The sequence below is a fragment of the Hyperolius riggenbachi genome, chromosome 4 (assembly GCF_040937935.1).
Source record: "Hyperolius riggenbachi isolate aHypRig1 chromosome 4, aHypRig1.pri, whole genome shotgun sequence".
In the NCBI taxonomy this organism is placed as follows: Eukaryota; Metazoa; Chordata; class Amphibia; order Anura; family Hyperoliidae; genus Hyperolius; species Hyperolius riggenbachi.
In genome coordinates, this window is record NC_090649.1 from 146,252,017 (window position 1) to 146,279,232 (window position 27,216).

A 27,216-nucleotide genomic window follows, 5' to 3' on the forward strand; every position below is an offset into this window, starting at 1 on the left:
TTGTGATCAAACTCCTCCAAAAGTAAGAAGGCACTCCACAGGCTTCAAACTTCCGTTTGTTTTATTGTAGCAAAGGACACATACAGGTTACGGCTCACCTGACCCTTCCTCAAGTGTGATCAAACTCCCCCTGTTGGTGCTCACAGGCATGAAACGCATAATGGACAACATGATAGCCCATCTAGCTTGACTACTGCTGTCTCCCTGACACTGGTGGCCTCCTCTTCAGCAATGTTAAGTGTTGAATAATAATTGGCCAACTGCATAGCTCACAACTGTCCCTCTTTTGGAGCCCTGTCCCTCTTTCCTCCTCATTTGCCCCTCTTTCCTCCTCATTTGCCCCTCTTTCCTCCTCATTTGCCCCTCTTTCCTCCTCATTTGCCCCTCTTTCCATGTAAATCTATATATAAAATCGTGTATGTGTGTTAGTGCAGCAATCACTCAATCGGCTTGACCGATTTGAACGAAACTTGGTATACAGATCTTACTACCTGGAATAATATGTTCTGGGGGTATCGCGTCCCCCCCCCCCCCTTGCACACCTGGGTGGAGCTACAAACAGCAAATGAAGTTTCCCCCATTCATGTCAATGAAAAAAAAATGTAAAAGGCTGCCATTCTCACAGTAAACAAGCCAGAGTCCCCACACTTGGCACAGTTGGTCACTTGGTGACCAAGGTTACAAATCCAGGAAAAGTGGGCGGAGCATAAAACAGCCAATCAAATTTCAGCCATTCATTTTAAATGGGAAAATGTAAACTGCAGCTATTCTTACACTGTTAAAGTGAACCGAGCACCTTTTTAGCACTCAGGACATTTCTATAGCACATGAAAAATGCATGCCAACAATCTGTTTCATTATTAAAATAAACGTTCATTTACCTTTGTATTTTACAATCAAAGTAGTATTTTTAGCCTGTTTCAGCAGACCTGACCGTCCGCAGAGCTCTCAGGACGCTAATTCTTTTTTATTGCGCTAATTACCCAAAAGGACTGTTTCTTCAAAGACATAGTATGTGTCAAACAGTCCTAATTACCCACCCCCTTTGTTGAGAGAGAAGCTATTGTTTACTTATGGGTAATTGGCTCAATAAAAGAATTAGCGTCCTGAGAGCTCTGCGGATGGTCAGGTCTGCTGAAACAGGCTAATACTACTACTTTGTAAAATACAAGGTAAATGAAAGTTTATTTTAATAATGAAACAGATTGTTGGCATGCATTTTTCATGTGCTATAGAAATGTCCTGAGTGCTAAAAAGGTGCTCGGTTCACTTTAATCGGAGGGTTCTCAAACTTGGCACACTTGGTCATTGGGTGAATGAGATTAAGATTCAAGAAAGTCGGTGGAGCCTACATCAGCCAATAAAAATTCGCCTATTGATTTTCAAGGGGAATATTTAAAGTGCTGCTATTCTTACACTGTTAATGACAGAGGCTTCAAACTTGCTACAGCCGGTCATTGGGTGACTGGGGTCCAAATTCACTAAAGGGGCGGGGCCACATACAGCCAATCAGATTTCCTTGGTGGATAAACTGCTTCCATTCACACATTCACTTGAAAGCTCACAAACTTGGTCATTGAGTGACTGTGTCCAGGTTACAAACAGTGGGCGGAGCCAAAAACCAATTGTACTGGGAAAATATAAACTGCAGCTATTACTGTTAATAGCAGGGTTCTCAAACTTTGCACAGTTGGTCACTGGGTGAATGAGATTAATATTTTGGAAGGTGGGTGGAGCCTACAACAACCAATCAAAATTCACCTATTGATTTTCAAGGGGAATATTTACATTGCTACCATTCTTACACTGTTAATGGCAGAGGCCTCAAATCTGGTACAGTCAGTCACTGGGAGACTGGGTTTTAAATTCTTAAAAGGGAGCGGGCCAAAAAACAGCCAATCAGATTTGTTTAGTTTCAATGGTAAAATGCAACTTATTTATGCCTAAGACCCCACAGCTCATAAAATCAGTCATTGAGTGACTGTATGTCAAGGTTAGAAATAGTGGGTGGAGCCAAAAACCTCTAACTTTATACAGGGGAAAATATAAACTGCAGCCATTCTTACACTGTTAATGGCAGGGTTCTCAAACTTGACACAGTTGGTCACTGGGTGACTAGGATTAATATTCGGAAAAGTAGGTGGAACCTACAAGAGCCAATCAAAATTCACCTATTGATTTTCAAGGGGAATATTTAAACTGCTGTCATTCTTACACTGTTAATGGCAGAGGCCTCAAACCTGCTACAGTCGGTCATTAAGTGACTGGGGTTCAAATTCACTGAAGGGGCGGAGCCACAAACAGCCAATCGGATTTCTTTGCTGAATAAACTGCTTCCATTAGCACAATTTTGATGCTAGGGACCCAAAAGCTCACAATCTTGGTCATTGAGTGACTGTGTTAAGGTTACAAAAAGTGGGTGGAGTCAAACAGATTTTTGCAGGGTTCTCAAACTTTGCACAGTTGGTTACTGGGTGACAGGGATTAATAATCAGAAAAGTGGGTGGTGCCTAAAAAAGCCAATCAAAAATCACATGGTGCTTTTCAAGGGGAATATTAAAAGTGCTGCCATTCTTGCACTATTAATGGCACAAGCCTCAAACCTGGTACAGTTGGTCATTGGGTAACTGGGGTTCAAATTCAGAAAAGGGGACAGAGCCGCAAACAATTAATCAGATGTATTTCATTTCATGGAAAAATACAAATTATTGATGCCAAGGACCGCAAAGCTCACAAAATTGGTCATTGAGTAGTGACTCTGTGTCCAGGTTACAAAAAGTGGACTGAGCCAAAAACAAATTTCACTGGGAAAATGTAAACTGCAGCCATTCTTACGCTGTTAATGGCAGGGTTCCCAAACTTTGCCCAGATGGTCACTGTTGATTTTCAAGAGAAATATTTAAATTGCTGCCAATTTTACACTGTTAATATCAGAGAAAAACTTGTCCAGTGTTCAAATAATTGAATCAGCGCAAGCCACAAGTAGTTATCCGCTCCAGTGGAATTTGGTCCATCCATTAACATTAGCTGAGTGTTTAGGGAAATCGCTAGCATTTTGAATCGCTCCCTAAACGTTCAAAAAATCGCTCTAGTGGGTTTCTCTCCTCAGGCTGGATTCACAGTGGTCAGTTGCATAACACGCCTTTAAAATGAGTGTGAACTGCAATGGAGACTGTACATAGACTTTGATGCATAGCCTGCATGCAGCAAGTTAAAATAATGTGAACAGACCCATAGAATTGTATGGGCAGTGAGTTGCCATGCAGATTTTTTTTCTGCAATGCAACTGAGCACTTTGAACCTAGCCTAAGGCTGGATTCACAGTGGTCAGTTGCATAACAAATGTTTTATGACTGATCTGCAATGGAGACTGGCCGTAGCCTTTTTTTTTTTTTTTATTAATTTATTTATTTTTTATTTATATATTTTTTTTTTATACAAAGCGTGCATGCAGCGAGATAGAAAAACGCAATCAGTTACTGTGAACAGGCCCATAGAACTATATGGGCAGTGAGTTGACATGCTAAATTTTTCTGCAAAGTAACTGAGCACTGTGAACCTAGCCTTAGGGTTAGTTCAGTTCTCGGTTGCATTAACTCGGGCCCCGTGCACAACGAGCGGTTTTGGATGCGATCCACCGGCCGCATCCGCCTGTAAAAACGCTTGGCTAATGTATTTCAATTAGATGGTGCACACCGGCGGTTTGAGGTTTGTAGCAAACCGCAAAAGTGCCTCCTGCTGCACGTTTACATTGAGGCAGAAACGCTTCTGCAAACCGCAAAGTATAGGAAAAACGCAAACCACTCTGAAAAACGCTACATCAGAACGGTTTACCAGGCGTTTTTTTGTTACAGAAGCTGTCCAGTAACAGCTTTTACTGTAACAATGTGTAATCTGCTACCCAAAAAATGCACCTAAAACCGCTAGGCAAATTTAGAAAACCTCTCTAAACATGCCTAGAATCGCTCTGAAATCAGCTCCAAAAACTGCTAGCGTTTTGTGGATCTGCAAGCGGTTTTGGTGTGCACTGGGCCTCAGGGCCGTGCAGAGGGTCCTTAAGTGGGGGGTGCTCAAATTTAAAAAAGGGGGCCTTGAAACGCCTTCCCCTGCATGCCCCCCCCCCCCCCCCTCATTTCTGGCTAGGGGGGTTTTGGTTTTCATGTGGGTGCTGAATGCAGATGCTGGATGCCATGTAGGTTCTATGTGTAAGTACTGAGTGTCATGTGGGTTCTGGCTATGGTTGGGTACTGAGTGTCATGCGGGTGTTGGCTGCAAGTACTTAGTGCCATGTAAGATCTGGGTGCATGTACTGGATGTGACATGGGTGCGAATACTTGGCGCCATGCCTGTACTGGGTGCTAGCTATGGGTGCGCTTTGGGCATCACATGGGTTTTGAATGTTCCCTATATGCACCGTGGGGTTGTCATGAAAGTAATTTCGTTGTGTTACACAATGACAATAAAGTGAATTGAATTGAATTGAATGCAGGTACTTTGGGTGCGGGTACGGGTTAAGTGGGTGCTTGGTGCAGATAGTTGGGGCCATGTGGAAGCTGTGTGCAGGTGTGAGTACTGGGTGCAATTTTAGGCCTGGGTGCAGGTACTTGGTGTCATGTGAGTGTGAGTACTGGGTGCCAGGTATGAGGGGAAGGGGTGGATGCTGGGAAAAGTAGAGGTCAGTGTGGGTGCTGCAGGAAGGGGCAGGGCCGTGCCGAGGATCCTCAATGGGGTGGTGCTCAAATTTGAAATCAATATATCGTGCTATACTGTGTATGTAATACCCCCTCTCCAGAAAGCATAAGGCAGTCTTAATCCCCTAATTGGTACAGGGAGCCATGTGAGTGCTGGACATGAGTGAGTAGGGAGTGCCATGAGTGGTCTGGATGTGTGCCATGGGAGATTAGAGTCTCATATGGGTTCGGACCAAGGATGGGTACTGGATGCTATTTGAGTAACTGTGGGTGCTGTGGAAGGTAGAGGTCAGTATGGGTGCTGGAGGAAAGGGAGGTCACTGTGGGTCCTTTGGGGGAGGTCACTGTGGGTCTTTGGGGAGGTAGATGTCATTGTGGGTGCTGGAGGAAGGGGAGGTCACTATGGGTGCTGCTGTGAATGGCATAGTTGCTGCTAAGGGAGGTAGAGGTCAGTGTGGGTGCTGGGGGAAGGGTAGGTCACTGTGGGTGCTGGGAGAAGTCAGTGTGGTTACTGGAGGAGGGAGTGGATGCTGGGTGTTGGGAGAGGCCATTGTGGGCGCTGGCAATGGGAGAGGTCACTGTAGGTGCTGCTTTTGGGATAGGAGGTCTCTGTGGGTGCTGCAGGGAACAGGAGGGTAGCCAATGGAGGAGGGAGAGGTCACTGGGTGCTGGGGGAGGGAGAGGTCACTGGGTGCTGGGGGAGGGAGAGGTCACTGTGGGTGCTAGATGGAGGGAAATTCTAAAGGCTTATACACCCATCAGACTATAGTCTTTGGAAAATGAAAGATCACAGACCAATCTTACCACCCTTCATGTGTGTGTATAAGCCTTAACTCACAGCATGCAGGCTTGGTGTTAAACTCTGTCCAGTTTCCATTGCAGTTCACACTCCTTACAATTATGTGCGTTATGCAGCTGACCTCTGTGAACCAAGCCGTGTCCGGCTGAATGTTCAATTCCCATATATGCATGACACGAATGGTCTTCCATGTACACCAGTCAGACTTCAGGCTATGTTCACAGTGGTCAGTTGCGTTGCAGAAATATTCTCCATGTCAACTCACTGCCCATACAATTCTATGGGCCTGTTCACAGTAAATGATCCCGTTACTTTTACTTGCTGCATGCAGGCTTTGCAATAAAGTCTATGCCCAGTCTCCATTGCAGTTCACACACCTTTTAAGGTTTTCAATATGCAACTGACCACTGTGAATCCAGCCTTAAATATTAAGTATGAATTAAAACCGGCCTTTTTTTTTTCTTTGCTTGTGCACATTTATTTATTTATTTTTCTGGGCTTAAATGTGTAATTTCCAGCATGTTGTGGTGTGCTTTGGATGTAAAATGCATGTGTCCTGAATTTCTACATGTGCCATCAATTAGCCTGTGGAAGATGTGAGTGCTAGAGTGGAGACCACATCTAAATTACAGGAAGTGTTTTTGTTTTTTTAAATGCATTTTTGTGTAAGACTGAGGGGTTTACTTGTGGGTAGTGTTCATGTTCTAGTGGGGTGAGGCTGGCAAAGTGTTCATCTGCTGGAAATGTAGCTGGTCTTGTAGGTTTCGGATGCCACAGCTGCAGATGCTCTGATCCTCTGATCCCTCAGCAGATGCTTGATTTCATTTTCTCATAAACGAAACTTATACTCTGTGATCAGAGGCAAGCTGTGAGAGCAGTGCGTGTGTCTGTGTTGCATATTAACATCTCCTCTATATAATCTGAATCTTCATGGGACTGGCCATTGGTAAGTAACGGTTCCCTTCTTGAATACATTCTGCACTGTTGCTTGGCTATTTTCTGTGCAAGTTTGCGACCCGAATCTTTTTTTTTTTTTTTTTTTTTTTCCGCCCTATTCTGCACTCGATCCTCTTATCTTCATTTTGTTTTTCTTATCTTTTTATTCACTGCTATTAGAAATCAAGCGCAGAAACGATTGGGAGCAATATCGGACATGACTGATCCATGTATTGCACAGAAAATCGTACTGTGTGTATTAAGCATAATGCCAGGCATACACGGCTCGTTTATTACGCCGGATCGAGCCAGCGGCTCGATGCAGCCGCATCCCCGCTCGTGTGCACGGATCGATTGCCGCTCGTCCCCACCGGCGCTTCCTTATCACCGCTCGATTCCCTGCCATTGTCCGTCGGCGGGAATCGTGCAGGAGCGGGTCGAGCGGCATGATCGGGCCAGCTGAATATGATCAGCTGGTCGATACACGGTACAGAAACGTATTGTGTATCCCCAGCATAAGGGGGAAATGTCAGGATTGGAGACAAGATGGTCAGAATGGAAAATGCCAAGAAGGATTTTCTATTTTTCTTACTATAGAAAAATCACTAAAATCAAAATTTGTGTGTGTGTCTGTGTGTGTGTCTGTGTGTGTGTCTGTGTGTGTGTCTGTGTGTGTGTCTGTGTGTGTGTCTGTGTGTGTGTCTGTGTGTGTGTCTGTGTGTGTGTCTGTGTGTGTGTCTGTGTGTGTGTCTGTGTGTGTGTCTGTGTGTGTGTCTGTGTGTGTGTCTGTGTGTGTGTCTGTGTGTGTGTCTGTGTGTGTGTCTGTGTGTGTGTCTGTGTGTGTGTCTGTGTGTGTGTCTGTGTGTGTGTGTCTGTGTGTGTGTCTGTGTGTGTGTCTGTGTGTGTGTCTGTGTGTGTGTCTGTGTGTGTGTCTGTGTGTGTGTCTGTGTGTGTGTCTGTGTGTGTGTCTGTGTGTGTGTCTGTGTGTGTGTCTGTGTGTGTGTCTGTGTGTGTGTCTGTGTGTGTGTCTGTGTGTGTGTCTGTGTGTGTGTCTGTGTGTGTGTGTCTGTGTGTGTGTCTGTGTGTGTGTCTGTGTGTGTGTCTGTGTGTGTGTCTGTGTGTGTGTCTGTGTGTGTGTCTGTGTGTGTGTCTGTGTGTGTGTCTGTGTGTGTGTGTCTGTGTGTGTGTGTGTCTGTGTGTGTGTGTCTGTGTGTGTGTGTGTCTGTGTGTGTGTGTGTCTGTGTGTGTGTGTGTCTGTGTGTGTGTGTGTCTGTGTGTGTGTGTGTCTGTGTGTGTGTGTGTCTGTGTGTGTGTGTGTCTGTGTGTGTGTGTGTGTCTGTGTGTGTGTGTGTCTGTGTGTGTGTGTGTGTGTGTGTGTGTCTGTGTGTGTGTGTGTGTGTGTGTGTGTGTGTCTGTGTGTGTGTCTGTGTGTGTGTCTGTGTGTGTGTCTGTGTGTGTGTGTCTGTGTGTGTGTGTGTGTGTGTCTGTGTGTGTGTGTCTGTGTGTGTGTGTCTGTGTGTGTGTGTCTGTGTGTGTGTGTGTCTGTGTGTGTGTGTCTGTGTGTGTGTGTCTGTGTGTGTGTGTCTGTGTGTGTGTGTCTGTGTGTGTGTGTCTGTGTGTGTCTGTGTGTGTGTGTCTGTGTGTGTGTGTCTGTGTGTGTGTGTCTGTGTGTGTCTGTGTGTGTGTGTCTGTGTGTGTCTGTGTGTGTGTGTCTGTGTGTGTCTGTGTGTGTGTGTCTGTGTGTGTGTGTGTTATATAAGTAGATCAAGTATTTATCTACTTATATGCATGGTGTTTTGTTTTTCTGAGATAGTATGACTGACAGTTCCTCTTTAGTATTCAGTTTTGAGCAGGCAAAGTTGTGTTTATGGGTTATGGTAGTCTGGTGGATAGATATTAGTGATCTCTTGGTAAATAAAAACCTTTTTTGCAGTGTACCAGCAAACGTGACTTCCCATTGATCTATAAAGTACAGCTTTGTACCTTTCTTTGCCTTGATATTTGAAACCTACACACACCTGTAAAGAACAGGTAGGCTTCCATATACATCAGAAAAGGAGCAGCTGGCCGTAATCCAATTGGTACCGTATGTAATGACTTGTATGTCATCAAATGAGGAAATTGTTTGTGTGCAATACGCTGAGATGTTTGCTTTTTTTTTTATACACTTACCTAAAGGATTATTAGGAACCTGTTAAATTTCTCATTAGTGAAATTATCTAATCAACCAATCACGTGGCAGTTGCTGCAATGCATTTAGGGGAGTGGTCCTAGTCAAGACAATCTCCTGAACTCCAAACTGAATGTCACAATGGGAAGGAAAGGTGATTTAAGCAATTTTGATGGCATGGTTGTTGGTGCCAGATGGGCCAGTCTGAGTTTTTCACAATCTGCTCAGTTACTGGGATTTTCACGCACAACCATTTCTAGGGTTTACAAAAATTGGTGTGAAAAGGGAAAAACATCCAGTATGCAGCAGTCCTGTGGGTGAAAAATGCCTTGTTGATGCTAGAGGTCAGAGGAGAATAGGCCGACTGATTCAAGCTGATAGAAGAGCTGAAATAACCACTCGTTACAACCGAGGTATGCAGCAAAGCATTTGTGTAGCCACAACACACACAACCTTGAGGCACATGGGCTAGAACAGCAGAAGACCCCAAAGGGTACCACTTATCTCCACTATAAATAGGAAAAAGGTGCTACAATTTGCGCAAGCTCGCCAAAATTAGAAAGTTAGACTGGAAAAATGTTGCCTGGTCTGAGTCTCGATAGTGAAAATTTGATGTAGACAGAATGAGAACATGGATCCATCATGCCTTGTTACCACTGTGCAGGCTGGTGGTGTAATGTGGATGTTTTCTTGGCACACTTTAGGCCCCTTGGTGCCAATTGGGCATAATTTAAATGTCACGGCTATCTGAGCATTTTCTGACTATGTCCACAAAACCTGTCCAACCTACATTTCCGATCTTACTCACCTACACCTAGCAGCTCACTGCGCTCCTCCAATGAACTTCGCCTGACTGCCCCCCGCATCACCCAGTCCCATGCATGCCTCCAGGACTTCTCAAGAGCTGCTCCAACACTATGGAACTCCCTACCTCCACCCATTAGGGCAGCCCCCTCCTTCAACATCTTCAAGAAGGCCCTAAAAACTCACCTTTTTCACTCTGGCCTACCCGCCCTTACAAGTGCTCTAAACCTGCAGCTGAACTCTGGTCCCCTACCTTTTGTGTCCCTACCTCTCCCTCTAGATTGTAAGCCTTTGGGCAGGGTCCTCCTCCTTTTGTGTCCTACCTGATCATGCACCTCCATTACTGTGCACCCATACTATGCATTTGAATGAACTCAACTTGCCTAATCTCCATGCTCCCATCCAATGACTAAGTATTACCTTGTACTCATACTGTGCTGCGTGATCTGGTATTTCTTGTATTCGTGTATTGTCATATTGCTGTTGCATAGTTATTTAGGTTGAAAGACACATACACACATACCTCCATCGAGTTCAACCAGAGCTGTATGTCACACCTAACTATTGTCTGTAACCTAAACGAATGTCCAGCCCTGTGTAATATGTTGCTTTATAAATACAATAAACAAATACTGGTGCTTTTTATATCACCAATGTGGACAGGGAGTTGCCTGAGTGAATGACAGTACAACATAATGACTTCTAGGGCTTCTTATGTGCTTCGTAATGGAAACTAGCAGAGCTAACGGGTGGGTTGGAGCAGGAGCCAGATGTCTCTGGTCACATTGGTATATTCTGATGTTCCCCTATTGCCTCTGGCCTCCTAAGAACCTCAATGACAATACTATGGTGTAAACCTTGCTTTTAGAAAGTCATGGAAGAGTTACATTCTACATGGCTGTTCCTACACATCTTACCATGCACTCTGCATTACAGTGTATTCCTTGTATTACCTTTCTTTGAATCACAATTCCTAGTTATATGGATGTGGGACTAGGAAATCATACTAGCATCCCCACCCACACAGCCTGCCCGTTGGCTCCTTCAACAGAGGTGATATTCAGATCATAAGAGCTTATTTTTAAAATTGGGTTTTCTGGCTCCAAAAAACATGATTTGACAAAGGAAACAGTTCCTCTGCTGAGCATTCAAATTATAACTGCATGGTAGCTGGGGTCCCCCCACCACCACCACGTGAAATTGCGGAAAAATCACACCCGCAGAATGCTGATAATAATTGCTGGCGTTTTGTGCTTCTAAGTGTGAATCGGGCCTCTTTCACATGGGAGGTTGAACTTTGCATTTGACCCTCAGCCTACCATGTGAAAGGGCTGGTGCACAATTAAAATCAGTAGTGCATCAATATTTTTGGCTACCAGAGTGATGTTTTTTTTGTTTTCCTCAAATGCGGGTTGTGCAGCATTTTGGAGGGGAGTACGCCTCAATGTAAAGTATAGGAAAACTGGAAAATTGCTCTAAAAAGCACTATAGGAGTGTGTTTGCTATTACGCTGGGGGGAGGGGGGGGTGCGTTAGCCCAAAAAAGGCCTAAAGGTGCTAAAGATAGCTGTTAATATAAGACTGGAGAAATGTCTAAACACAAATATTCACCTGTCATATTTTAGTAGAAAGTGCTGTTTCGTATAGGAGGCTGCCAAGTCTTTTTTACCGTTAGGAAGGTGTCACGTAGTGCTGACTGTAGCTTGGCAAAACAAAGATGTACTCTGAGAAGTCTCTTGGTGTCGCCTTTCAGCGCACCATTGTTCATCCCTGAAAATGTCATAGGTAATTATCATGTGATACAGGGAAGGTTGGGCAATCCATAATCCCTTTCCAGTTATAATGCACACAGTTGCACAAACAGCAGTAATGATGTTTAATGGGAATCAATTGTTAGTTAACTGTTGTTGGGAAACTTCTGGGAAAAAGAGCCCTTTTTTATCTGTCATAGCAAAATTTGTATTATTTGAACTTCAATACATTCCTACCACATAAACCCTAAACCATTACAACATGAACAAGACCTATTGGAAAACATTTTGAGTTATAATTTTCTTGCCCTGGGAAGATTTACAAACCTGCTTTCTTTATTTTGTCTCCTTTTATAGACTGACTTGTTTGTGGCATCATGGAAATGAAAGGTAAGAAGCTATTCATGTTTCAAGACTTAATCGATCATATGTCACAAGTAAAACCTCTTAAAATAATGGATATCCAAGCCTTTGGCTCGCATTAGCGTAATGAAATTAATTCTAGAAAATTCTTGTGTGCCAGCATTCATGTTGTCTTAGCTCAGACTTCTGAGGTTAAGGTCTCTGATTGTTCACTTTGAGCAACTGCTTCCCTTTTGTACCAGTTCTGCTTGCACTAGGTTTGAGAAATCTGTACCATTGTCAGTATATAACTAGTGTTCTGCCTGAGATGACTTCAAATCAGCTGCATGTTTGAGATTGAGGCTAGGTTCACAGTGGGGCGTTGCGTTGTGATGCTGTGCAAAGGATGATGGGATTTCTGATGATCTCATTGCCTAGCAACTGGGAGGGGTGATCACGACACTGGACAGTTGGAACTGTGTCTCATGCTCCCTGTCACCTCCTTTCAACCAAAAAGATGGCTGCCCTCATGAAATCACAAACATTGGCCTGTTCTTTTAAAACAGGGTGGGTAAGAGATTATATTACCTATCTATTTTAATTTACATAACTAATGTAACTTAATGACAATATGTATGTTTAGGCTGAAGTTCCTCTTTAAGATTTTCTAAAAGGTCTATGCAACCACCTGTTAGGGCTTCTTTCCACTAGACTTGTGGTTGTTTCCGCTGCGACATGCGTTCTGCTATGCAGCTTTAGCTGGAATCGCTATGCCATGCACTTCTATAGGGATTCGACTGCAGCATGCAGTCCACGTTCACACTGCAGTTTGATCTGGACAGCAAGCAACTAGATGGGCAGTGGTTCCAGTGCAGCTCATATGCAGGGAAATGCAGCAGATTTGGCCCAGAATCATACATTTGCTGCTAGCAATGTGTATTTGCAAGCTAAATGCCCATTCAGTATGTAGGCAATCTTTAGTTAAAGGTGTCATCAGGGAAACTTGGATAAAATAAGTGCTACTTACCGGGGGCTTCCTCCAGCCCCAAGCTCCCAGCATGTCCCTTGCCGCGGCTCTCCCCGCAGCCGCTCACCGCAGTTCGCTCCCGGTCCCCGGCGATGACGTCAGGCTGACCTACAGTCTGCTCCGGCCCACGTGGCGGTGATTGATAGCGTCACTCGCGCAGTACAGGCCGACCTGGAGGTCGGCCTGACTTAATCGCCGGGGACCTGGAGCGAGCTGCGGGGAGAGCTGCGGCGAGGGACATGCTGGGAGCTTGGGGCTAGAGGAAGCCCCTGGTAAGTGTAACTTATTTTATCCAGGTTTCCCTGATGACTCCTTTAAGGGATGCAGCATGGATGAGAAATCTCTGTGGGGGCGGCTACTGCAGTGTGTAGCTTACTGATGCCCCATCATAGTCAGTCCTTTGTGGATATATGACCTAAAAGTGAATTGGCAAAAAGATTTACTGAAATTGTACAGACCTTGTGTAGCCAAACTGCATAGATTGTGGGTTTATAAACCCTGGTAATATTGGAGGTACAAGCATGCACTACATGTCAGCCAGTTCACTAAAAAACATCAATTTTATTTGCCGTTCCTTAAGTGCATTCAAATGAATACATTAAAATGTTCCATTTCGGGAGATACAGTAGTTTTTATACCTTTAGCCAGGTACAGATTGTGGCACACACATCCCCCCCACTGAGCTCTCACCCTGCAATGACAAACGCTTGTTAAATATTTTAGTGTGGGGGTGCCATTGCTGTTTGACAGATCTGGTAACTCCAAGGAAAAGGAAAGGGAAAAAGGATCTGGTAACTCCATCACTTTGTGGTTATCGGGTTATTAAAAAAAACAAACTTGTAGATGTCCCTCATGCACATTTCACAGCATAAGTAGCTTCCTCAGAGTAACAAGTACCGGTAATTTGGTTTTCTATTATAGAATTATGAAACCAATTACAAGTACTGTATATAATCCAGGTAGATACTGGTGATGGTGCTCTATGAACATCAGATTCATAGTAAAATTACACACGAGTACCTCACACACCTCAGATGTTTATCTCCCATGCTGGGAATACACGGGTCGATCCGGCGGCCGATTAGCTGCCGGATCGACCCCCCCCCCCCCCCCCCCCCGCCACGTCCCCGCGGATCGATTACCGCTCGTCCCTCATCAGCTGCTCGATTCCCTGCCATTGTCCGCCGGCGGGGATCCAACTGGTGGGGGTCGAGCAGCGTGATCGGACCAGCTGAATATTATCAGCTGGCCAGATCAGCTGCTCGATACACGGTACAGAAACGTACCGTGTATTCCCAGCATTACAGCTGGTACGATTGGTTCACTCCTCTATACTATAAAAACAATAGACCCACAAGATGTAGCGCAACACAAAGTCCCAAAGAACACTGTATTGTTTAGGCCTGAATGATTTTAGGAAACAATTGAATTGCACAATTTTCTGTCAGAAATAGCGATTTTGATTCACGGTTTTCTTTAACTCAAGATTTAGCACTATTCACCATGTACATTTACAAACACACATCAACAGAAAATGAAATTGTACTATCAATTTGTGGTGATTATTCAGGATTGCAGCTCTGTGAATGAGTGCAGTACAGACCTGCTATGAAAAGGAGAAAAGTAATTTATGGCTCCTTTTACTTTGGAAGAAACATACTTCTTATTTGTATCTGTTTACATGTATTTAAAATTTTAAGATTTTCGTGAAATAGGTCCTTTAAAGATCCAACGTGCATGCTAGATCTTAAAAGGGGCACAATATCAAAACTAAAATAAAAATACTATTTTTGATAATTTGATTCTAACTTTATTTACATTATTGGCCATAATGTTAATATTATCGGGAACAACTCTTCCTGATGTGCTTTTGGAGCATTATGTTAATTAACAGGAAGTGATAAAATCAGTAGTTTGTAGCAGCAGTTATTCCTCTCTGATGCTGTGGAAGGTACGTTGGAGCGTTCCAATGAAACAGCCCCCTTTCCACTAAACTGTGCTGCCCCCTACAGCAGCATAGCAACTCTATGATCTCCACAAATAGTTTATGGGGTCCGCCACAGCCAACTGTGAAATCTGACGCTTACTGCGCATGTCAGAAGTCGGCACCTGTGCCGTATGCATCAGATTTAAGAGGAATATTTACACGTTTGAGATTCAAATTTGTCTTGGAATTAAGTTTACGGAGTACACAAATTCCTGTGCAAGTGTAACTTTAAGCATGGTATTTGTAATTTCACCTTTCTGAAGGTTTTTTTTTTTTTTTCCCCGAAGGTTTTACACTAGCCCCCAACCCTCATGGGTGTATGTATGCTCTGGTTCCTTAATTCCTTTTCAAAAGTGCTTCCTGGCAAAGATCTATATAAAGATGGCAACTAGCCTTTCCACTCACCTGTATACTATTCGGGCAGCTGTACTGTACCACAGTCTTTCAGAATACCTGTGTAAATGGAGCTTTGAAGATGAGCCGTGAGGAAATGTACCTGTCCAAAACCTGTCAGAGCTTCAATTTTGAGCTTCATGGCAAAGAAGGCTGTGAATACTTGATGTTTTGGCAGATTTATTAAATATAAAAAAATCCCATGTACACAAGTAAACTTTCACCACCTCCCCAAACCCCCATATGCCATTATGGGGTGTTTTGTATCAAAGTAGTTTCTTACATATACAGTAGATCTTACATGGAAAAAGTAGAAACATTTGGTCATTTTGTGTAAATCCAGTGATTTCAACTTTTTTTTTTTTTTTTTTTTAATTTTATCCTGTTAGATGGATATAACCCTAATGCTGGACCAAATTACCAAGGCGGTGGTCCAGGGAATCCTGGATATGGTCCTGCTCCTGGCTATCCACCGCCAGGAATGGCTCCAGGATATGGATATCCACAACCTCCTCCAGGCGCATATCAAGGTAGGTGTTGATGAAAGAGTGGTTAAAGGCCTGCACACACGCTTGATTAGTTGGCTGAGGTAGCCTCAGCCAATAATTAGACACATGTACGTGGCCCCCGACCCCCTGCCATAGAAGCGTTAAAGCCCAGTGGATCTACTCACCCGATGGGCAGCCAACCACTTTGAAGAGTCCGTCCTTCCATCATAGCAGAAAGTGTTGTCAGCTACACAGCTAATGCGCATATGTACAGGTCTGGTCAGCAATGTTGGCTGAGGGGATTGGGTCCTGACCCCCGACGGGTGACATAAATCAATCGGTTGTACGCACCTTTAGAGTAAAGAAAACCAACACATGTTGGGAGTAATTTGCTTGGCTAGCCAGTCTGAAGACTCTTCATTGGATGCTTCAAGTCTGTTCCTTCTTATATCAGGCCAAGATGAATATCCTGTTTTTGTTTTACATATACTAAGCTGAAAGACTCCAGTTGCACCGTGTGGTGACCACACTGTGGTTTATGCGTATCTCACTTCAGAAGACCCGTGCTTGCATCCCTTATTATTTTCTTGACTGTTTATTAATAGCTGTACAAATGCGCTTGTCTAGATACTACACCTGCCGTCTTCAACTTTTATTGGCCCAAGTACTTCCCTGTTTGATTCCCTGTTCCAAAAATGTTTCTGGCGCAAAAATGGGTATCGGCTACTGATTGGGATAAAGTTCAATTTTTGGTCGGAGTTTCTCTTTAAAGTGAACCTCCGGACTAAAAATCTACTCAGCAGAACTGAAGACATGGTGTTTCACAGCATCAGAACATTGTTTTTCTTACCAAAGCATCATTTTTAGCTGCATTTTTAGCTAAGCTCCACCCATCAAAGAAAAAAGCCCGGGCTTTTTTTCCCTGATGCTGTGCAGAGCATGATGGGATTTCCTATCTTTTTCATGTTGCCTAGCAACTGGGAGAGGTGCTCAGGACAGTTGGGCTGTGTCTCATGCTCCCTGTCACCTCCTTTCAACCAAAAAGATGGCTGCCATCATGAAATCAAACATTTGCCTGTTCTTTTAAAACAGTGTGGGTAAGAGATTATATTACCTATCCATTTTAATTAACATAACTAATGTAACTTAATGACAGTATGTTTTAGACTGGAGTTCCTCTTTAGATCTAAATTTCCATGGTTTTTGTATATACTGTAATTCCTGATCTGTTAAAACTTGTTGCGTTTGGTTTTACCTGATAAAACTACACTGCTGGTGTTTGTAACAGCTGAACGCTTGTATCACATTTCATGATGTAACGTTGAAATCCTTTCAGTCTTTGCTTTCATCTGGTGGCAGTAGGACTTCAAGGTTTATCGTGATCATCCTGCTTCCTTTCCCAAACAGAAGCAATTTCCTGCAGCTTTGTTTCTTTCAGTATATGGTTTAGATGCATCTTACAGCATTGCAAATCCTGTGAGACTTTGTGCTACACTTGTATGCGTTTACTCTAGGTCTGCTCCATAATGACATGTTTACATGCAAGCTGTATATCTTCCTCTGTCATGCACACTGACAGTTGCCGTGTTCTGTGTTCTGTGCTCTGTGGCTGTGAATGTACAGAACATTCCAGGATGAGCAGTGTGGTGGAGTAACGGTAATCTTATCTATTTTGACTGAGTGCACTGTGCATTTACTAGCTAATGACTTTAATGTCCAAATTGGAAAGTGCCATAATTGGTAGCTATCCTTTCAAAGAGAGGCTTGTAATGGATGTAGACAGCACTGTCATTAAAGAACCACTCCGGGTTGCTAGAAAATGTTCGTATTCCTGATTCTCGTCTCTGATTAGGTTTACTCTCAAACTGTAAAAAAGAGAAACACATTTAGCATAGATATTTTAATGTAGGATTTTTCTTGATGGTATAATCTTTTAACCCATTAGTAGCTTCAATAGTTATCTCGTTTGAGAAAAGTGCAGTGCTTTTGACTTCAGTCGGACGAACTCGTTATGCTGTAAATTCTTGGAATACTTCTCTCTTTCGCACACTCGCTCACTAACTCACTCTGAAAGCAGAAGTTCTGTTGTTGTCCCACTGCCCCCTAGTGACAAGTGGTCATAAATGCACATTACAGCAGTACTAATTGGAAGCAGGGAACTGTAACAATTAAGAAATTAAAGTGCTAAATTGGCTTGGAGCACTTGCAATTCTCTAAATTGACAGCTAAAGGGTTAAGATGGCCATGCATCTTGCGACTTGGCAGCCGATCGATTATCCAATTCGTAAGTGTTATATCCAGGGCTGTGGAGTCGGTACAAAAATCTTCCGACTCCTCAGTTTATGAAACCACGACTCCGACTCCGGGTAACCAAAATGACTCCGACTCCACAGCCGGTGTTATATGGCCGAAAATCGATGCTGCCACAAGCATTCCTTGATAAACTATTCAACTGATTGTGGGCCAAATTGGTCAAAGACGATGATCACGATGGAACCCCTTTCCGATATCCCTCAATTTTTTATTTTTTTTTTGTTCATTGAAATACTTGTCACTGTGTCCGCTGAATATCTGCTGTATTTCCACAATTGGGTCCCACGTGACTACTGGCATATAGCACTGGGGTATGTGACACCACACTTGCACCACATGCTAGAATTCTGGCAGCCACGTAGATTGCCGGTGCGGAAGTACAGTGGACACATAGGACAGCAGAGTGGCAAAGTATTTTAATGCATGGGGCCCCGGGGACACAAACAATTTGGGGAAGGCAGCGTTAAGGCAGATTCCCAAAGATTTCAGCATGAAATTAATCAGGAATCAGCCTGCGGTGTATGGGTAGCCAAAAGATCTCTCTGATCAGATTTGATCTGAGATCTCTCTTGTTTGAATCTGATCATTATTCGCTGTATGGGCACCTTTAGCCCCACTGCACTGGCCTATTAGTGGGCAATTGATCGGCTTGTAGTGTACGGGCAGAATTGCCAAGAGACAAATTTATCTCTAATCAAATTCGATTACAAATAAAAAATTTTCGAATCTGCTCATAATCTTTAGGTCTATGGGAACTTTTAGAATTGTTAGCGACTCATTCACACGTCTTCAGCCCCCCCCCCCCCCCCCTTCCTTGCAAATGTGACTATACTTGAACAAGGACCACATCAAGATGGCCACCAGGTTCACAGAGGATCACAGAAGCCCATCATGCGTGAGAGGTCGATGCTGCTGTGTAATCTGACTGTACTGCTCTGTGTAATCCTCTGTTGATCGCCACCAGAGCTGTATAAAATCCGCTTTTCTTGTGGTGCTGTAGCCAAACAGATTTTTAGTTTTTGATTTTTACTTCTTTCAGTGGTAAATCTTTCTTTTCACCAGGTCAGCCTAACTACGGTCAATATGGTGGTCCTCCTCCCGTACAGAACCAGCCAATGGGGCCCGGTGGACAGGCACAGTGGATGCCGACTCCTCCAACAATCCCAAATTGTCCACCAGGCTTAGAATATTTGTCCCAGGTTAGTGGTCACTATATGCACAAGAAGTCCTCTGTTAAGCTCCTTGTTATATTTTGCTTTATATATTCTTTATCTGTATTTGTAAGACCTTAATTTGTATTTTCATATTCTGTTACAGATAGATCAGGTACTTATCCATCAACAAGTAGAACTTTTGGAAGGTATGTATTTAGTTTGGTTTGTTTGTCATTTTTACAGTTCCTATATTGTGTACTTATTTGGAAAATGCTTTTTATGGGACTCTGATTAAGAATGCTGAATATTTCCAATGAGAGCTTTTAGTACAGTTTTTAAGATACTGGCATGTTTCCTTCAGTACCGTATGTAGAGTCAAAGCTATTGCTCTGTGCATATACTAATTGTCATTTCCCTGCAGTATTTGTAGCAATGCCTCTAAAATATTCCCCAATTGCCCTTTTTATATACAATATATTCTCACATCCCTGTTTTCAAAGAGGAACTGAAGTTAAAATAACATGAATAAAATTTGCTACTGTTTGCAGTATTTATAGATTTAGTCAGTGTTTGCCCATCGTAAAATTGTTCCTCATCCTGATTTACGTTCTGAAATTTCTTTGGTGGTGACCTTGGTTCTGCCAGGTGATCTGTGCAGAATGTTCATTTATTGAGTTCTATGCAGAGGGAGATATTGCTTGCTTGGAAAAAGCCGTTATTTTCCACAATGCGATGAGGTTTAGACATCACTGTCAGGACCTTGGTCATGACCTCACACTGTGGGAGGGGTTTCACCACCATATCAGCCATAAAGACCCACACCCTTGATCTATCTGAGAAAAAGATAAAGATTTCTCGTGGGAACGGGAGTATCTGTTACTGATTGGAATGAAGTTCAGTCCTTGGGTAAAGTTACTATTCTTTAAAGGAGAAGGAAAAACTGAAATCGCTTGTACCCCCTGCTAGCTACAAGAGTATTAGTGTAACATTTTTCCCTCTCACCACTTACTTTAGGTGTCCTTTTTAAAAGCTCATACACACGTCCATTATGCATAAAACCACACAACCACCATGATAAACCACGGAACCTGACGAACCACATGACCTGTATGTCCACATGCCTAGACGCCTAAACCTTCAACTCAGTTAACATACTGTGCATGCAAGAGGAATGACATACATTCAAAACAAGTACAAGACTTTCAAACAACTTGTACACACGCACCAAGTGCATGATCAGACCTACATAGATCCGACAGTTGGGTCTGGCAAATCACCTGTTCATAGTTGCTCATCAATTGTTTGCATGCAAGCACATGCCTAATTATTGTCTAACAGACTAAAGTCAGATGATGATTAGGCTGCAGGTTGGTCTGTGTGTACTTAGCTTAAAGCCTCATGCACATCAGGGTTGGGAAAACATTATTCCGGTGTGGAATGCCTTCCTCTCATCCCTCCTTGCAGAGTTGTGAGCGGTGTGTAATGATGGGCTTATTTCGCCCAATTGCACCTTCCAGCGGTGATCTCCATGGCTACAGTAGCGTCATGTGACTCGCAGGCACATACTAACAGGTCACTTGACACACAATGGAGATTAAGGCTGCGATTGGGTGAGTTATTAAGGACTGCATGCAACTCTGCACAGGAGAAGCATCCGGCGTTCTATCGGCAAGCAAGATTAAAAACACTAACTGGCCCAATACAGCCCTCGGGCTGTACTTGGCCCCAGTCAAGTGACAACCATCTAGTGCAGACAGGGCAACCACTGCCAGGAATCTACTATGTACAGTGACCCCGATCTTCCATGTATTGCCAAGATGTGGAGCGTTCTGTATCAAGTCCTGATCTCTGTGGGCTTATGGTCATGTGTAAAGGAAGTGCTTATCTTAACATTTTTATTGACCTCAGCTTCACTATAAGACTTTCACATGAAGGTAATGTACAGCCTCGGTTACATGGGAAGCTGAACTACACGATTGTCAGGCTGCTCAGCCTGCCAGCCACCAAGCGCCTTTCGGCTGCAGTTTTACACCGTGTGGTTACTTGCACAAATAATCCCCTATAGAGGCCTTTGGCTGCTTTATTCTGGTGAAATGTACGGTTTCTTGGCAACAGAATATGAAGCATTGAAAACTGGAAGCAGTTTGTGAATTCTAGTTTGCAAATGATAGTGTAATGGTTAAGGGCTCTGCCTCTGACACAGGAGACCAGGGTTCGAATCTCGGCTCTGCCTGTTCAGTAAGCCAGCACCTATTCAGTAGGAGACCTTAGGCAAGTCTCCCTAACGCTGCTACTGCCTATAGAGCGCGTCCTAGTGGCTGCAGCTCTGGCGCTTTGAGTCCGCCAGGAGAAAAGCGCAATATAAATGTTTTGTCTTGTCAAATTAGTTTTTTTTTTTTTCTCAGTTTGAACCATGTTTGTACACTAGCCTTTCTGCCTAATTCAAATCTTAAGGCAGGATTGCCATTAAATTTTCTCTGTGCTCCAATGGATTCGCTTCTAGGGAATTTTCTGGCAACTATAACCACACTTTACCATGTGGTGGTTTATACATTTGTCTTTATTTTATTTTTTTTTAGCTCTGATTGGTTATGAAAGTAACAATAAATATGAAATCAAGAACAGCATGGGTCAGAGGGTGTATTTTGCTGCTGAACAAAATGATTGCTGCACTCGCAACTTCTGTGGTCCTGCCCGGTCTTTTGTCATTACAATTGTTGATAACATGGGGCGTGAAGTAATCAGGCTTTCCCGACCGTACAGATGCTCTGCTTGCTGTTTTCCCTGCTGTCTGCAAAAGGTAAGATCTCTCCAGTCTGGATTTTATTAGACCATTGGTGGTCAGTTGATCCACACAATAGCTGTAACCCTACACCTTACAGGCAGTAGGTGACATTTTTTTTTTATTTATTTTTTTTATGTTGGGAATACACGGTTCCCTTTTTTTTTTTTTTTTTTTTTTCCTAGAAGGGAAGTTATATCTTGTCTGTATTAGGTTTTAAGATTAACAATTCGAGAGGCGTATATAAGCATATTATGGATGTATGTTCTTGTGTACACAAACTCTAATCCAATAATTAATAAATGCTTAAAGAGGATTATCGCTGAGGATTTTAGCATGTGCCACTTTTAAATGTCCACCCTCTAGGGCCTGGTGCACACCAAAAACCGCTAGCAGATCCGCAAAATGCTAGCAGATTTTGAAATGCTTTTTCTTTTTCTGTAGCGTTTCACCTAGCATTTTGCGGTTTTGTGAAGAGTTTTTGGTGTAGTAGATTTCATGTTTTGTTACAGTAAAGCTTACTGAACAGCTACTGTAACAAAAACGCCTGGCAAACCGCTCTGAAGTGCCGTTTTTCAGAGCGGTTTGCGTTTTTCCTATACTTAACATTGAGGCAGAAACGCATCCGCAATCCAAAATCTGCAGCAGCCCGGGAGTATGTGTTTCTGCAAAACGCCTCCCGCTCTGGTGTGCACCAGCCCATTGAAATACATTACCCTAGCGGATCAGCACCCACAAGCGGATCGCAAACCGCAGCCGAACCGCTCTGGTGTGCACTAGGCCTAGGAAACTGATCCTTGTTTCAAAGGGACAACATTAAAAATTGTTTGCTGCAGTATAAGTTCTCTTTAACATCTTGGGGTTAATATTGTTGAACCTGTTGGATGTTGGGTTTGAGCATTATATTCAGGTACCCAAAGCTGTTAACTTCTGTCAAGTTTTGCTCATATAAAAAAAAATTGTTGGCTTTCATACAGATTAAAACCTGTATTTGTTGTGCCTTTTGTCATTGTAAGCATGTTTCTGAAGCAAAACGTGTTCCCTTTCAATGTTTCTACATGTAGCTGCAAGTGGAAGCTCCTCCTGGCACAGTAATTGGCCACATAAAACAGAACTGGCACCCATGTTTACCAAGGTTTACCATCATGAATGAAAGGGAGGAAGAAGTCATGAAGATCCATGGTCCCTGCGTACCATGTAGCTGTTGCAGTGATGTCAATTTTGAGGTATAGTTGAGTCTGTTTTAGGTTTAATCAACAGCTTGCCCAGCTAATGTTACACTGAATTAGTGTCTAAAGCTGCGTTTTATTGGCGATTGAGAAATTTTCTTGATGGGCAAATCTCCTCCACTAAATGATGAAAGCATAAAATTGAGGCAATACAGGATCTCTAGCTGATAATTAACCATCTGCTAGGTAAACGACTTGAAGCTGCTGGTTTTGCCTTCCTTTCTTTCCTGGGGCACTAGAAATAAGCACTTCAGTAGAATGTTTCTCAGCCCTCATTATATGGCTACCATGCATACGGATAGGTTTTTCTACCTTCTTTAGTAAATGTTTACATTCAGATCAGTGGAGTCAGAGTGCACAGGAGAACATATCAGTCATCCGTGCTCTTTCACAACCTAGTATTAGCGACCACAATGGTAACTGACCTTACCAGGGAACAGCAGTGGTAATGAGACCAATGGGTGAACCAGTGTGGTGGGTGGAGTAAGGGCTGGTTCACATGCATGTTTTCCTTTGGCCTCGAAGCTCATCAAAATGCTGCTCATTTAAGTGAATGGGCAGCACCTGTAATGTCTGTGCGAACATTCAATCCCCTTATTTCCCATAATTTTAGCTGACCCTGGAAGATCCTTGCTTACTGCATCGTCTCCATGTCACCCTGCAGCAGTGAAAAACGACGGACGCTGTAAAATATTTTTCTTGCAAAAATAAGGATGAAGTGTGGCGAGTGCACTCAGTAAATGAAGCCGTGAACCATATACAAAACAGATGGTGCAACATCCAGAATCAAAATAAGGAAGTCCATTCAATAGCAGCAAGATAATCAAAGCAATCCAGGAGCAACCCATCAAATATAAAACTTGAACTTTTAATGAACTTCTTTATAAAAGGCATTCAATGGTAACACACGGCTAAACGACTTCACCTCCGCACCTCTATTACCTGCAAAGGCCTGCTAAGTATCAATTTTTGTGTTTTAGCCGTGTGTTACCATTGAATGCCTTTTATAAAGAAGTTCATTAAAAGTTCAAGTTTTAAATTTGATGCAGGGGCGTAGCAATAGGGGGTGCAGAGGTAGCTACCGCATCGGGGCCCTTGGGCTAGAGGGGCCCCGAAGGGCCCTCCCTCAACTACAGTATTAGCTCTCTATTGGTCCTGTGCGCCTAATAATCACTTCTATAGATACTTTGAATAGTGGTAATCAGTAACAAACTGTTCCCCATCCCCTTCTTGCACCTCTGACACTGTAGTTGCCATTGGCAGTTGGTGCGCCGCATCAATTGTTAGGTATAGAGTGCTTGGGGGGGCCCCACTGTAAAACTTGCATCGGGGCCCACAGCTCCTTAGCTACGCCACTGATTTGATGGGTTGCTCCTGGATTGCTTTGAGTCTCTTGCTGCTGTAAAATATTTTTCTGCCCGCTTGCAGAAAAGCATTTTACAGACACACCAGCAGAAGCCTGTGTGAAGCTGCCCTAGGGGTCCCATTCTTTTTATCTCAACTTATATAAATTATCTCTAGGAATACTATCGATTCACATATTTTTTTTCAATTGACACAGGAATTGTTTGGGAAGTGCTGCTAAGTACTGGTGTATACATTTTAGTAGCAACTTCTTTGTTTACTGTTATCAAAATACATTCAAACTTTACTGAAGCCAAAACTGAGCTGACTGAGCCATGAGGAGAGGGGAGATGCCCCTCACACTTGATCAGTTAACTCTATGTGTAGCTCTGTGTGTGACAGAGAGAGAGCTCCCAACAGCTGCAGCTCATGTGTCCTGTGTTTCTGACTGAAGTGTCTGAAGAGAGCAGAGGAAATGTAACTAATTGCCACAGCTTTTTCATACTGTTTTTGCTTTTAGAGTTTGATATGTTTGATATTTGCTTTCTGTAGTCTGATATGCAACTCTGGCTGTGCATTGAAGCAGACACCCCTTCTGCAATTGCTTTGTCCCCATATAGCTAAATCATACCCTCCAATAAATTACAGCTTTTGCCTCTGATATTTAACATGAAAAGTATGAAAAGTAGGAAAGGGTTTACACAGCTACTTGGACATTATTTGCTATTTGCACACTGTCATTTTAGAACACTTGGGTATCGATAGTATTCCTTTTAATATACCCTTTTTTTTCTATTTTTTTTTTTTGGGGGGGGGAACCTCCTCTTTGCTGTTCCCATAATTTTCTTAGACATCAGCTCTTGTTGCCATTGGCTGCTGCAAAGTTACTATACTACATAACTTAGGAAATGACATGGTCTTTGCCTGGGCACCCTCATGCACTGAAAGTCCAGGCTGACTGTTTGCATCAGATGTATCAAATGATGAGATAATATGCCTCAATGTTCTAGGTCTTGTAATTCCTGTAATTCCCTTGTCTCTCTTTTCTACTCAGTTGAAGTCCCTTAATGAATCCGATATTGGCAGAATTTCTAAGCAGTGGACGGGTCTTGTTAAAGAAACCTTTACAGATGCCGACAACTTCGGAGTTCAGTTTCCGATGGATCTAGATGTGAAAATGAAAGCTGTCGTTCTTGGTGCCTGTTTCCTAATTGTAAGTATCCTCTTTCTTCTAAACCCGTTAAATAAGCTTAGAGGTAGGTCTTATTGGCTTCTATTTAAAGGACTTACGAGGCCAACTATGTAAAAAAAGTTAATTACTTGCCTCTCCGTTTCAGGCACGGAGGACGCCGTCCGCGCCCTCCGTGCCGTAGCGTGGATCAGAGGGGTTGACCCTAGAGCTGCGCAGCCGCATTTGCGGCCAGGCGGACTGCGCAGCTGCGGCCAGAGGAAACGGCCATCTTTGGAGGGAAAGGAGAGCCCGACCCGGGCCGTGGGGTCGGGAGCCGGCCCGGGGGGGAAATGAGCGGGGAGACCCGGCGGAGCGGCACGGAGGGCGCGGACGGCGTCCTCCGTGCCTGAAACGGAGAGGCAAGTAATTAACTTTTTTTACACAGTTGGCCTCATAAGTCCTTTAACCACTTCACCCCCCCAGTGCTAAATTTCTCCGTCCCTCTGCGCACCGCTTCACCCCCAGGGACGGAGAAAGGCGCACTTGTTTATTTACTTGCTGGGAGTGGGCGGGGAACTCTCGCGCGCACTCCAGCCAGCCCGCACAGCAGGTGACTAATTGGATGTTAGGAACGAGCGTTCCTAAATCCAATTAGCCTCGCCGATTGCGAGTAGAATGAAGACGGCTTTAAACAAAAGCCGTCTTCATTCAAAACAATGTAATGTAAACCAATGTGCAGCGCGCGATCGCGCGCCCCCGCGACCCGCGCGCGCACACACACCCCGGCTCTGCAGTACAATGATTGGTTATGGAGACTCTCCAGTCCCCAATAACCAATCATAGTACATAAATACTACAATGGAGGCAGCGCTGAAAGGTAAAAATAGCGCTGGTGTTTCAGGGGTAAAACCCCTCAGTTGTGAAATGGTTAAGCACTGTACAATATTTGTAACTTTATTTAGATTTATATGTAGTAAAGTAAATCTCAAATTAATGTAGACCACATTAGTTTTCAAGTGGTTTTAAACTTACATTATTTAGAGTTGGTTCAGAGCCCCGCTGATGCACTGGGGCTGGAACAAGTAAATGTTTACATGAAATAGCACATTTTCATGAGTAAACTTCTTTTAGGCTCTTTCCACTTTTTTTTTTTTTTTTTTTTTTTTTTTTTTTTTCAGTGGCTGAGGTGGCCAGTTTTGCCCACCATAACCCATGTGATCACCTACCCAGGGCAGAGGCGAGAGAGGCTCCAGCCTCAGGGCGCAGTGTAGGAGGGGGCGCACAACTCACTCAGCTATCATTCCCCTATTGTGTTTGAAGCAGAGAGAAATTAGGAAAGGGGCTACAGTGGAGGAAATAATTATTTGACCCCTCACTGATTTTGTAAGTTTGTCCAATGACAAAGAAATGAAAAGTCTCAGAACAGTATCATTTCAATGGTAGGTGTATTTTAACAGTGGCAGATAGCACATCAAAAGGAAAATCGAAAAAATAACCTTAAATAAAAGATAGCAACTGATTTGCATTTCATTGAGTGAAATAAGTTTTTGAACCCTCTAACAATAAAAGACTTAATACTTAGTGGAAAAACCCTTGTTTGCAACCACAGAGGTCAAACGTTTGTTGTAATTGATGACCAAGTTTGCACACATTTTAGGAGGAATGTTGGTCCACTCCTCTTTGCAGATCATCTCTAAATACCTAAGGTTTCGAGGCTGTCTCTGTGCAACTCTGAGCTTGAGCTCCCTCCATAGGTTTTCTATTAGATTAAGGTCTGGAGACTGACTAGGCCACTCCATGACCTTAATGTGCTTCTTCTTGAGCCACTCCTTTGTT

At 43.4% G+C, this 27,216-nt stretch overlaps 1 protein-coding gene across 3 annotated transcripts in view; it reads left to right on the plus strand.

The window, feature by feature from the left end:
- The window catches only part of LOC137571527 (phospholipid scramblase 2-like), a 68,265-nt gene that overhangs the window by 29,860 nt on the left and 11,189 nt on the right, over positions 1-27,216 (plus strand). For 2 of the 3 annotated variants that reach the window (XM_068280756.1, XM_068280757.1), the window contains exons 2-8: positions 11,508-11,540; positions 15,289-15,429; positions 18,763-18,899; positions 19,018-19,060; positions 21,434-21,654; positions 22,701-22,862; positions 25,264-25,422. In XM_068280756.1, the coding sequence (XP_068136857.1) occupies positions 11,528-11,540; positions 15,289-15,429; positions 18,763-18,899; positions 19,018-19,060; positions 21,434-21,654; positions 22,701-22,862; positions 25,264-25,422 (876 nt within the window). In that variant the 5' untranslated portion in view covers positions 11,508-11,527. Of the gene's footprint in view, positions 1-6,415; positions 6,437-11,507; positions 11,541-15,288; positions 15,430-18,762; positions 18,900-19,017; positions 19,061-21,433; positions 21,655-22,700; positions 22,863-25,263; positions 25,423-27,216 lie in introns of those variants that run through there. The other variant, XM_068280758.1, reaches the window with a different exon arrangement.